Source organism: Rhinolophus ferrumequinum, chromosome X, assembly GCF_004115265.2.
Source record: "Rhinolophus ferrumequinum isolate MPI-CBG mRhiFer1 chromosome X, mRhiFer1_v1.p, whole genome shotgun sequence".
NCBI classification, from domain to species: domain Eukaryota; kingdom Metazoa; phylum Chordata; class Mammalia; order Chiroptera; family Rhinolophidae; genus Rhinolophus; species Rhinolophus ferrumequinum.
Genome location: NC_046284.1, coordinates 1,184,189 through 1,196,035, shown reverse-complemented (window position 1 = coordinate 1,196,035; position 11,847 = coordinate 1,184,189). Strand labels below are relative to the sequence as shown.

Below are 11,847 nucleotides of genomic sequence, written 5' to 3'. Positions count from 1 at the left end.
TGGGGTCTGGGTTTGGATCAGGGCTTAGGTCTCCCCATTAGGTCTCTGCTGGGCTTCTCTATTCCCACTCAGTGCATGTGTGCGTGTGTGTGTGTGAGTGTGGGTGTGTATGTCAGTGGCTTTGTGTTGCAGACATCTTTGGCACCCAGTCTAGGGGTACAAGGGAGATAAAAAGAAAACCGAGGAAACTCCCCATTTTGTCATTCCTGAAGTTCCTATGCCAGACTCCTTTCATCATTATCTGTTGAGTAATTTCCAGGGAACATAGTTGTATTTGAAGGAGGGGAGCAGGGAAAAGTGACTCTACATCATCTCGTTCTGGAACCAGAAGTCCCCTAGTGTAGTTTTAAAATACTATTTTGGTATGAGTGAATTTGAGGATCTTTTGATAAGTTTTAAAGCCATTTTAATTTCTTTTTCTATATTTCATTTTGATATTATTTGTTGATATTATTTGCTCATTTTCATTTTGGGCTGGTGGTCTTTGACATATTGACATATTCACTTTGAGGTGCAGATATTTTCCCCAGATTATTGTTTCTCTTTTGATTTTGCCTTTTTTATGGTTTTGGGGTTTTTTTGTCATGAACGTTTTTTGTTTTTTATGTAGTTGAATATATCAGTCTCTTCCATAGCTTCTGGGTTTTGTGCTGTTCATGGAAAGGCCTCCTCATTTCAAGATTTTCTTTTTAAATCCTCCCATATTTTCTTCTAGCACTTTTATGGTTTCACTTTTCATTTTGGAATTTTATTATTTGGAATTTTATTATTTGGAATATCCACTTTTCATTTGGAATTTATTTTATTAAAAACTTTTATTTAAATGTGTTTTTCCAGGACCCATCAGCTCCAAGTCAAGTAGTTGTTTCAATCTAATTGTGGAGGGCGCAGCTCACAGTGGCCCATGCAGGAAATTGAACCAGCAACCTTGTTGTTAAGAGCACTGGGCTCTAACCAACTGAGCTAACCAGCCGCCCCATCTGAAATTTATTTTTGTGTAAAATGGGAGATAGTGTATCCAGTTGTCCCGAAGCATGTATCAAATAGCCCATCATTACCTCTCTACTTTGAGATGCTACCTTTAAAAAAAATTGCGGTTAAAAAACACAACATAAATTTACCATGTTAACCATTTTAAGTGCACAGTTCAGTAGTGTTAAGTTATTCACACTGTTGTGCAACAGACCTCTAGAACTCACCTTGCAAAAGTGAAACTCTACACTCAGCGAATAACAACTTCCCATTGAAATGCTACCTTTTCATCACAGACTAATTTCCTGTCTTTGTTACTTCCTGCCTGGACCACTGTAACAGCTTTGTAGCATCACCAGAATTCCAATCTGCCACACGTACCACAGCCCAAATTTATTTGCCTCATGCAAGCTCTGACCACAACACTCCATTATTCAAAAGCTTCAGAAGCCCTCCCTGATACACAATTGGAAGTCAGCCCCCATTATGCTCTTTCATGGCACCTGAACCTTTCCTTCCTGTCACTTCTCCTGATTTGTAATTGTAATGATCTGTGTGATTATTTGACTATTGTCGATCTCCTTGCTAAACCTCAAGCTTCATGAGAGGAAGGGCTATGTGCTCACCACATATTTGCTTACCGTGCGCCTGGTACATAGCAGGTCCTCAAGTCCATGTTTGTGGAATGATAGGTTCCTCCTTGTCTGTGGAATAAAGTAGAAACGCCTGCAAGGTCTGATTCCAACTTAACCTTCTGTCAGCCCTCTGTCAGCCTTCAAGGAAGTCGAGCTGTGGAATTTTTCCACCATTCCCTGGAAGAGCCATGGGCTTTCTAACACTCGGTTATGCTTTACACCATGCCCTGACTTTATCTTTTTATGTGTGCTCCAATTTATCTTTCATGACTATGGCTGTCTCCATCACTGGCCCGAGTTTCTTGGGAGCAGACACCGGGTCCCCCTAACTTGTACCTAGGGAGCAGCACCACTCCTGGACTCTAGGAGGTGTCCTTGGTCACACATCTCTATCTGTTCCCAGGTTACAAGCTCCTTGAGGGCAGGCATTGTTCCTTACTTGTGTACATCTGGTAACCTCGCTTCCTAGCCCCCAGAGCAAGACTTAGAGTTGGCTTCGGGAATCTTCTGGTAACCTATTGAACGTGTCTGGTTGTGTTATGAGAGGCCGGAACCAAAAATGGTGGGGAGGGGGCGGAGGCTTCCCTGCCTTTCCCCCACTGGGCCCTGTAACACTCCCTCCCTCTGGCCGCTTCTCCAGCAATAAACAATTACTGCCTCACACTCTCCCACTCCTCCTCACCTAAGAACAGCCCGGACTCTCCCTGGAGGTTGCACCCTGTCTCCCTCTGCCTCCGTGCCCTCCGAGGAAGAGGTTGCTCAGTTGGCCACACTTCCGCCCCGGCCCCCAGGAGGCAGGTTGGCCACGCCCAACTTCCTGTTCTCCCTCCTCATTCAGAAACAACTTTTCTGGGGATGCTTAGGCCATTCCGTGCCACCACGTGCTTCCCAGCTGCACCCGTCACCTCCATGATACAAGGCATCCTCTCCCCCTCAGAGGCACAGCCCCCACCCCAAGGGCTGTTGACATCCTGGGGACCCCAAAGCTCACAGAAGTCAGGGGTGGCAAGCAATGCAGCCTGCTGAACTTTTCGGCCAGTCATGTTTTGGAAAGACACCAGCAGGGGAGGGACCCCGAACCCTCCAGCCTTTTAGGGTCTAGTCCCCTCCCACATCCTGCCATTCTGCTTTAGATTCCACTCCTGAGCCCACCCCTGCCCTATGTCACTAGACTGTGCAAATTCTGAAACCCATCTGCGGACCACAGCTTTCCTCTGTCCCCTTCACTTCCCGCCTCCCTGAATCCTATCTGGTCTTCTCTGCACACAGACCCCCAGGCCCTGCAATTCGCCCTATTCTCCCCACCTCCCAGGCTTCCATTCTTTCATCTTTGTTTTCCTACCTCTGCCCTTACCAACCCCTCAAAACTGCATGTTTCCCTGTTTGCTGCCTTCAGTGAATCTAACCATCCAACTTCAGTAAGATCATCTTAAAAATCAAAGTTGCTTAATTTTTTGCTTCCCTGCAAACTTCCAGACATTCTCCCCAAGCTACAGGGCTGCTGGTACTAATGATGAAGCCATGCTCCTCAGCTGGCCTAGAAGAACAGGCAAACCCTGCTTTTTAGCCACCGCAGCCCCTTTTGTGAACCTGCACCTGTGTAACAGCTTTCCCCCTTACTCATTCTTTCCTTGGCTGACTCTAGTCTTATTTTAAAAGCCTATTGTTTCCATGGGGAGATGTTTGTGCAAAGGCACAGAGCAAGGTCAGCGAGGATACACCACAGATACATAGTTGCTACCTCTGTCCCTGAATGCCTGCAAGGGTTGGGGTCGAGGGTTTAACCTTATTTATGAAGTTTCTACTTCTCACAAACAGATTGTATCATGTACTTACTGCTTGTGAGATAGAAAAACAAATGAACCAGTTCAGTACCAGAAAGCAGTCCCGACTTCCCACGCAGATGGAGCTAGTTCCTTTTCTGGGGTCACATAGCACCTTCCCCAGGTTTCATAGGCGACACTGTGTTTGATTGTAATTTGTTGGTGCCTGTCTTGCTCCTTCTAGATACACACCCCTTCAAGGTACAAACCGTATCTAATTCATGCTCCCATGAAGAAGGCACCAGAATCCCAGTTTAAATATGGAAATCTGTAGCTTTTCTATTTTTCCAGACAAATCTGAGCTTCCAGACCATAGGATGCTTCTTAGGTCCTATCTATTGCTGAGGCATAAGGGCAAGGGGTGGCTTTAATGGGTCAATCAGATTGGGGCCCGAGAGTGGGTGGGGGGAGGCTTTTAGAGTTGGTGACATATGTGCCATCTGGTCAGAGCAACCGTTTAGACCTGCAGTGGCAAAATGGCAAGGAGGAAGGGTCTGGATGCCCCCAAGCAGCTCCTGTATTCAGCCTGGAATAGGACAGTACTCCTGGAGATAACTCGGTGGCGGTGGAGCCGGCAGCAGGCATTTGGTGAGCAGCCCTCTCCAGTCCTCCCCACTCCACCCATCCCATCCAGCTCTCTCACAGCTATCCACCCACAGTCCCACCATGGGCCTCAGAATTGCTGCAAGGACATCAGACCATGCTATACCCCTTTAGACCTCAGTGAAGAACACATCCAGTCGGTCCATCTCTTTGTAACTTTTATTTTTATTTACAACAGAATTGGTGGCTTTATTCCTCCATCTTTAGGGACAGCTGGCATCAGCAGCCAGATGGAAAGTCCGCAGTGAAGTCGAACTCATTCTGCCCCAGCCACAGCTCCGGAAGCTCATTGGCCCGGTCCAGTCCCAGTTCCACCACCAGCGACATCAGCACCTCCTCATCCACTGGGTCCGAATCAATGATAGCAGGGCTCTGGGCACCAGCAGAAGGAGAGGGGGACCCCGCACCTCCCGCCTGAGCCCCCAGGCCCCAGTTTTGCAGGGGCCCTGCCTCCCCAGGTTGGGCCTGAGTGGTGGCGGCCATCCCATGATACTGGCTGTTAAGTTTCTGCAGCTGCATACTGGCTAGCAGGTGGGGGGCTGGGTGCACATTAAAGGGTGGGGGTTTGGTGGGAGGGGTGGTGGTAGGAGAGCCCATTGGAGATGCAGATCCCGAGGCACCAGGGGCAGCCTCACTGGCCTTGGTTCCATTGGCGGCTGCCCCAGGGTAGTGCAGGATGGCTACCGCTTTGCGATCTTTCAGCCCTAGGCTAGAGTAGGCCAGAGAGCTCATGTCTTTGCTGGCGTCCTAGAAGACAGAGAAAAGCACAGCATAGAACAAACCCAGAAAGCTCATACATGCACTGCCTTTGGGGAGAGTGGTGCGGAGGTACAAGAAGGCCCCCTGCAGGGTTAGGCTCCTAGCCCAGGATCCTTTTGCTACATGGCTCTCAGAGCCAAGTCCTCATGCTGGGCACCTGCCAGCCCAAGTGGCTTTGCTGCTTTCATCTCCCTCCCTCCATCTCACCATTCTAATAAGGGCATCTCATTGTCCCTCTTCTCCACCCCACGTTCATCTTTTCAATGCCGCTGTCTTGTTCCAATTGTACTTCTCTGCTCCCGGCCCTGCCATCTTTCAACAACCCGAGTGGGTTCCATCTGACCACATTTAGGCACAAGCTCTTCTCATTGTCCCCAGAGAAAACCCTGCTCTCTCCTCTCTGCTCAGGGATACCAGACACTCACGAGGGCCCCACACCAGCTCATCTTTCCATGCCTCAGTATCTCCACGTGTAAAATGGCAAGTTACCTCCTTCACAGGTGAGGTGTCACCCTTGACATCAAGTGCAGGTCTCGAGGTGGTTGGCATTTCAGAGACTTGGCAGAAGTTGGATAAGTTGGTGGGAGGTGATGCTGCCAGCTGGGCTGTTGTGCTGTATGTATGCGAGGGAGAAGAGATTAGGAGCACAAAGGCTTCACTGACCAAGGAAACCCTAACACAGACCAAAGCAGGCCAACTCCACACAGCTACAAGGCAAGGATGGTGACAGGGTTAGACCAGAGGACACCTGATGCAGGAAAGGTGCTCAGCTCAGCCAGGTGCTGCCCAGGTAGCCAGCTAGGCACATCACCAAGGGGGACACAATGCGTTTCCTCAGCGCAGTGATTTCAGAGCCCCAAGTGTGTGGGGGTGGGGTAGGGATGGCACTGTTGCAGATTCTGAAGGCAGAAATGTCCCTAAGCACCACTGTCTTAATGGACCACTTAATGGGCCACTCACCGACAGACATCCGGGCTGTAGAGCTGGGGCCTCCACAAGGACTGGGAGAAAGTGGGAAGGAGTCAGGGCAAGGCAGGCCTAGCAAGCTAGAGGCTGTAGCCCAGGGAAGGAGTAAGTCCCCAAAGCAAATGGCACGGGGCTCCAAAGCCCTGCCTCAGATGTGGGTGTGAGAAAAGCCACGATCAAGGTTGGGAGGGGGGGCTCTGAGGCAGCCAGACAGCAGCCAGGAATGTCGCCAATTTCCTCCCCGTGTCAAGCGCCCTCCAGGACAGGCTCGGCAGCACCGGGCTTTCTTGGGACACCTGTTCTGAGCCCCGCCAAGCTCACCAGTAGTGGCAGGTGGGGGCAATTCTCCCTGGAGGGAGACAGGCAGAGCTTCAAGGGCTTTCTACTCAGGTGGCAGTGGTTCTGGGAGCAGGATCTAGCACTCTTATGCGCGCCCACTGAATCACACCTGGAATGAGTCAAATGGCTGGCTGCGGAAGAAATAATTCCCTAGCTCAAGTGCCAAAGGACAGGATGAGGGGAAAATAATCCCCCCAAATCAGAAAAGAAAAAAATCTCCACACCTGAGAACTTTCTAGTTATTTTCCTAGAAGCTTGTTTTCTCTAAAAACTCATAGATTCCACCTTTCACAATGAATTAGAGATGTCCAATTTCACATTTATAAACACCTTTCGGCCCAGACTCTTACTTTTCAGCACCTTAAAAAGCGTCTCTCATCTTTCCAACAAGGCTAGAATTCTCCTGACACCTCCCTCCCCCCAGTAGTCATTAAGAATCTGCTCAGACACTTCTAGAAAGTGGCCTATTACTACCTCTCTTTTATCATCCTCACACCACTTACTTGTAGGAGAGGGAGGCAAGAAAAATAGAAAAAAAGAAGGGAGGGGAAGAAAACATGAGAAAAAGTCAGTTGCTGGGTCTGCCACCACCGCTGCCTGAGTGGAGCCCCATCCCTTCACTGAGGCAGCCTGGGAATATTCAAGGCAGTGAACATAAGACAAGAAGTCTAATCCACCTCGTCTTCGAAAACCCAGCACCTTCAGTATCAAGCAATTCTCATGTCCTAAGAAAAATGCTGGTGGACCCTGCCCATCTTTCCTGGTGCCTATGCAGCCTTCCTTCTTTATGACTCCAGGTACAAAAAAAGAAACAACAGTAGCAACTACACTAAGGAAAAAAAAAGAGGGAAAAATAGAAAAAAAGAGAGAGGGAACCAGAAAAAACTATTTGTTCTGATATTAGTTCCTGGGGAAGACGACTGACTATACAATGTCTCCCCCGGCAGGTTGGGAGCTCCCCTAAACGAGACCCTGTTTCCATTTAGATATGTCGCCTCCCATCACCGTTCCCCCGCCACCTGTCCTGACCCCCGACCTGGGTCTGTGCTCCGTAAGTGCTCAGTAAGTGTTGTTGAGTCCGTCCGAGGAGACACTCGCTTTTCGATCGGAACCCATGCCCCGGCTTCCCCGATTTTCTGTCCCTACTCCGCTACCCAGCCCGTTCCAAGGCAAAAGTTGCCAGCACGGAAACGTCCCAGCCCTCTCTCCAAGCCGCGAGCTGTCCGCTGTGAAACGGCTGCGAGAGGCGGCTGGGCAGCCCAGAGCAACAAGTGCCTTCTCGGCAGCTCGGGCCTCGCGGGCCCCGGCCACCACTTCCCGGTCCCGCCGCCCTCCCTTCGCTTCAGACCTTCCCGCGGTCCGGCAGCCCCATTCCGCCCAGATGGGGGTGGGGGAGGAATAAGAAAAAAGGGAGAGTAAGGCAGGTAGAGGGGCTCGTCTTTGACCTGTTGGGGGACCAAAAGTTAAAATGGCATCAACCGGCTGGTTCCATCTCGATTGTTATTTTCTCACTCAGAAGGAGAAATTGAAAAATCCAAAGCACTTGCGGCTTGGCTTGGACACGCTCTTACCAGACCAGTCAGTTTCGCCACCTGAAAACTAAAGGCCGGTTGTTTGCAGACAGCTCGGCTGCCCTGGTCGCCGCATCTCAGGAGCCGCCGGAGCTGGGGGCGACCTGGAGCATCCCTGCACGGTGGGCGCGGGCACCCAGGCCACCAGAGCCCCGAGCGTCCGTTCCCGCAAGTACTGTGTAGGGAACGGATCCTAGAGACCGCGTGGACAGGCGGAGAGGGCGCGAGGTCTCGGCCTCCGCCGCGAGTTTGGGGCCCCGCGGTGCAGCCGCGCGGGGATGCACTCAAGCACCAGCCGCGACCACTCCAGCGCCTCACCAACACTTACTGAGCGCCCGCTGAGCTTCCGACGCGGCCGCAGGCGGAGCCTAGCCCCTAGCCCAGCCGCCTGTGGTGTGTGCTCTAACCCCGCTAGCAGGAAGAGTGCAAGAGGCTCGGAGAGGTTGGGTAACTTGCCCAAGGTCACAGCGCTAGAAAGTGGCGGAGCCGGGATTCGCAGCCACGTCTTTCTGACTCCAAGTCCGGCGCTTGGCGAGGCAGGACTCAGTACGCCGCCGGCTCCGCTGCGCTGGCTCATTTATAGGCAGAGGGGTGTGTGCGTGGGTGTGCGTGGGTGTGTGGGCGTGCGTTCGGCGGAGAGGAGAGGTCCATTGGGTAGTAGAGGCAAGTTGCCCAAATTCTCTAACTTCCAGCCCGCAATTCCGCTGAACTCGACCGGAAAAGCCCCTCTCGCCTCCAGCCCCCGAAGGAAACCTGAGCTTTGTGCAGCCCCGGAGCCGGAGCGTCCAGATGCGGTCCGGGCGGTTAGCAAAGTCGGTGGAAGCCAAGCTGAAGAAAGCGCGGGCGCGGGGAGAAAAGGTGCCGTCTCCCGGGGAGAAGCGGGTGCCCGGCCCGGCTGGCCGGCAGGCAGGCGCGCTAGCGAGCGAACAGGCTCGCAGGCGGGCGGGCGGCGGCCCCTCCACCCCCAGCAGAGCAGCTTTCAAACAGAAAACAAGTCCCCCAGAGACCCCCTACCCGCCCGCCCGCCGCCCGCTCCGCACGCCGGCTCGGCGGGAGAATCCAGCCTCTCCGCCCAGCCCAGCGCCTTACCCGGCGGCCCGGCTTACCTCCGTGAAGCCGCCTGCCCTGGAGAGAGGGAAGCGCGGAGCCCGGTAAGCCGCGGGCGAAGCGGCGGAGCCCCCAGCCCCTGGCACGCACGCCGCCACCGCCGCCGCCAGCCGGTCGCGCTCAGTGCCACCCGACCCCGGGGCGCCTGGGAAAAGCCCGCACCGCCGCGCCGCCGCCGCGCCGCACCGTACCGCGCCAGGCGGCCCCGGCCCGCGCCCGTGCCCTCCCGCCCGCAGCTTCGGCGCCTGACTCCGGGGCGGTGGCGGTGGCGGCTACCGCGCTCCCTCCCCGGTGCGGGGGACCCGGCTCTCAAGCTCCCATTGCCGCCCGGAGAGCCCTGACGCACACGCACACAGCAGCTGGCTGGCTTCGGCTAGGAATCCCAGGAAGGACAGACCCTTTCCCCCCTTTTTTCCTCTCCCCCCAATTTCCACGTCTTTATAACCGGCTTAGGGCATTATTAGCACATGTCCTGGCTCGTGGGCGAGTTGGTGGCAAAATCTGAACTGGATACTCACCCAGCGCTAGAGCTGTGCCTTCCTCAGCCTTCTTCCTCCTCGCCAGGAACGACCCTTCGCTGGCGGGCTGCGGACGGGCTGCCGGGCGGAGCAAGTCTCCTCTCGGCAGCTCAGCGGTGCCCCTTCTGCAGCTGTGCCGCTGGGAACATTTTATAGCGGCGGCTGGCGTGTGTGGCCCTTTAAAGGCGCTCGAGCTGGTGCAGTCACCGCGGATCGTGTGAAAGCGAAGGGCCGGCTGGGGAACGGAGTCCGAGCGGCCCCGCGGGTCCAGTAGCGCTGGGAACCAGCCTCGGCTCCCGAGGTGGGGCTGGCGAGCCCTGGCCATGGGCACCCCGAGCCCTGAGCCCCCGGCCAACGCCTGTACTTCTAAAGCTGGCGGGGGCCCGGTCCCGGGACACGGTCTCTCCCCACTGCCCTGCATGGACTTGCCCAATAAATTCCACTTAGTAATTTCGCTGAGGCGAAGGAGAGCTGTGTGTTTTCTGACCTAAATCTAGCGGGTGGCCTGACAGGGCTTCAGGGAGCTAGGGGGAAGGCTATGGATTTAGGGAATGACCCCGAGGAAGGGGACGCACACGGGACCTTACCTACGGGGCACGATTTGGGTTCTCTGTAGGGCTTTCTCAGAGCACATCTGCCCCTTTGGGGCGCAAAATCTCCCTCGTTGAAGGGACGTGACGAGGGTCCCTTTTCCCCCTTAAAGTCGCCAGATTCCAGGTAGAGCCTCATTGAGGGCCTATTCGATTGGCAGCGGTGGCTTCCCTGGAAGGCCTCAGCCGGGGATGGGTCCCAGGGATTCTCTCGTGGTTATGTAGAACGGACAGAGGCTGGCGGGATGCCACAAGGAGACATGCTGCCCTCAGGGACGTGGGGCCAGGTGCAGCTCACGAGGTCCGCCAAAACGCCAAGAACAGGCAGCAGGGGACGAAGAGCTTGCCCCGGGGCTGGCGGGGATTCCTCCTGCCTTCCTGCCAAGCCAGGTTGTTTTATTACGATTGTACACTCATTCCCACCTAGCATTTGGAGCACATCTTTCTCGGGTTGGAATTCTATCTTACAAATCTTTATGGGAAAGAGGACCACGCCTTCTTCATCTCAGTACGTGTTCCTTGTGGCCAAGAAGCTCTCAGCTCACCTCTTACAGGAAGGCCATCAAGACTACCCTCTACCACACTCTTTTTTGGCCCCTTTCAGCAACAACTACTCAGTTTACATTGTTTATAACTGCTCTCTCTCTCTCTTTTTAAGTGCTGATGTGAAGAAAAAAGGTGGGGGGAGGGAATGTCACTGAAGGCATTTTCACTATGTATGTGTTCTGTCTTCTTAATTGGGTTTGAAGACCTAAAGGTATTTTACTTCCCCCCCTTTTCTTTTTTGTTTCTTCTTTTCTCTTTTCTTCCTTTCATCTCCAAGTGCCTTGCATTTGCTCTTCGAACAAAGTTCTGTTTGCTGAGGGCCTGACCAGCTTACTGACACAAAGATGAGCAGTAAACAGAGGGACAGGTCAAGGCCCTTCCTTGATACCTGGAGGAGGCTTGGGCTAGTTCTCTGGACTCCAGGTAAAGCCATTCCCCAGCCCCCAAAACTGCCTTGCACCAACGCAAACCCCAGTAATAACCACACCCTATACACCATCACTGTGTTCTCTCACTTTGCCCAAAGTTCATGGATCGTGCCCACTTTCCCTCTGATAAAAGGCGGGATCTGTCGAGACCATAAAACCCTACAGAGTTTGCCTGTAAAATACACCCTCAATCCATCTCAGTGTTTGCCTGAGGGGAGAGACCCTAGGTTTTCGAATTGCGCGTCGCTAATTTGTACCTCGGACCTACTACCCTCCGCCTCAGCCAGTGCTGGGGAGCTGTTCTGGAAACGGTGGCAGAGTCTTCGTTGCAGGCTCCGGATCCGGGAGGTGGCGGATCCGCCCTCCATCTATTGGATGGCTCCCAGACCAATTGTTAGAAAGAGGCATATGTTCATCTCGGCTTCTGGAGTGTCTCCGGAGCAGTTGCTCAACAGCCAGCCCCTCCCCCATCCGGACCCTTGAAGGGCAGAAAGAGGAGCGCCCTCCGCCACATTTCTGTGCCCCCATGCCGGAAAGGGTCTCCCCACTGGTGACTTCCTGTCATCTCCCCTGCCCACCTCCTGGACAGCAGGAAAGAGGAGCTTCAGGCACTCAGCTTTGGAGTGCCACCCCTTTCTTTTGGGGGCGATGGGAGAGGAGGCTAGTTGCGGGGGGGGGGAGAGAGAGAGAGAGAGAGAGAGAGAGAGAGAGAGAGAGAGAAAGAGAGAGAGAGAGAGAGAAGACATTTGCATTTCTCTGCAAATCTGCCTTGGGTCTCCGACTTCTCAGGCGGCTCCAGCCGAGCTCAGAGCTCTCCGCCGAACTCTTTCCAACTTGGCAGCTAGACTGCGAGCTCGCCTGGCAAGTAGAGGACTGGGATGGTCACCCGGCAAGAGCCCTCTTCGCGCCAGCATTGGGCCTGGCACGTTCCCGTCCATCATCTCATTTAATTCCCACGACAGCCCTGTGAGGCAGGGTTTACTAAAGGTG

At 53.8% G+C, this 11,847-nt stretch overlaps 1 protein-coding gene across 6 annotated transcripts; it reads right to left on the bottom strand.

The window, feature by feature from the left end:
* Window positions 1-4,172: 4,172 nt before the first annotated feature.
* On the bottom strand, window positions 4,173-9,954 carry CITED1 (Cbp/p300 interacting transactivator with Glu/Asp rich carboxy-terminal domain 1). Of its 6 annotated transcripts, XM_033120667.1 has the most exons (4): window positions 9,294-9,954; window positions 8,775-8,793; window positions 5,282-5,405; window positions 4,173-4,780 (listed from the first exon to the last, which is right to left on the bottom strand). In XM_033120667.1, the coding sequence occupies exons 1-4, from the start codon at window positions 9,712-9,714 to the stop codon at window positions 4,253-4,255; spliced, it is 1,092 nt and encodes a 363-aa protein (XP_032976558.1). In that variant the 5' UTR covers window positions 9,715-9,954; the 3' UTR covers window positions 4,173-4,252. The 6 variants fall into 6 exon arrangements, with proteins under 6 accessions (XP_032976558.1, XP_032976631.1, XP_032976703.1 ...); XM_033120740.1 differs by lacking the exon at window positions 8,775-8,793 and having other exon boundaries at window positions 9,294-9,432; XM_033120812.1 differs by lacking the exons at window positions 8,775-8,793; window positions 9,294-9,954 and adding an exon at window positions 8,125-8,682.
* Window positions 9,955-11,847: the final 1,893 nt, after the last annotated feature.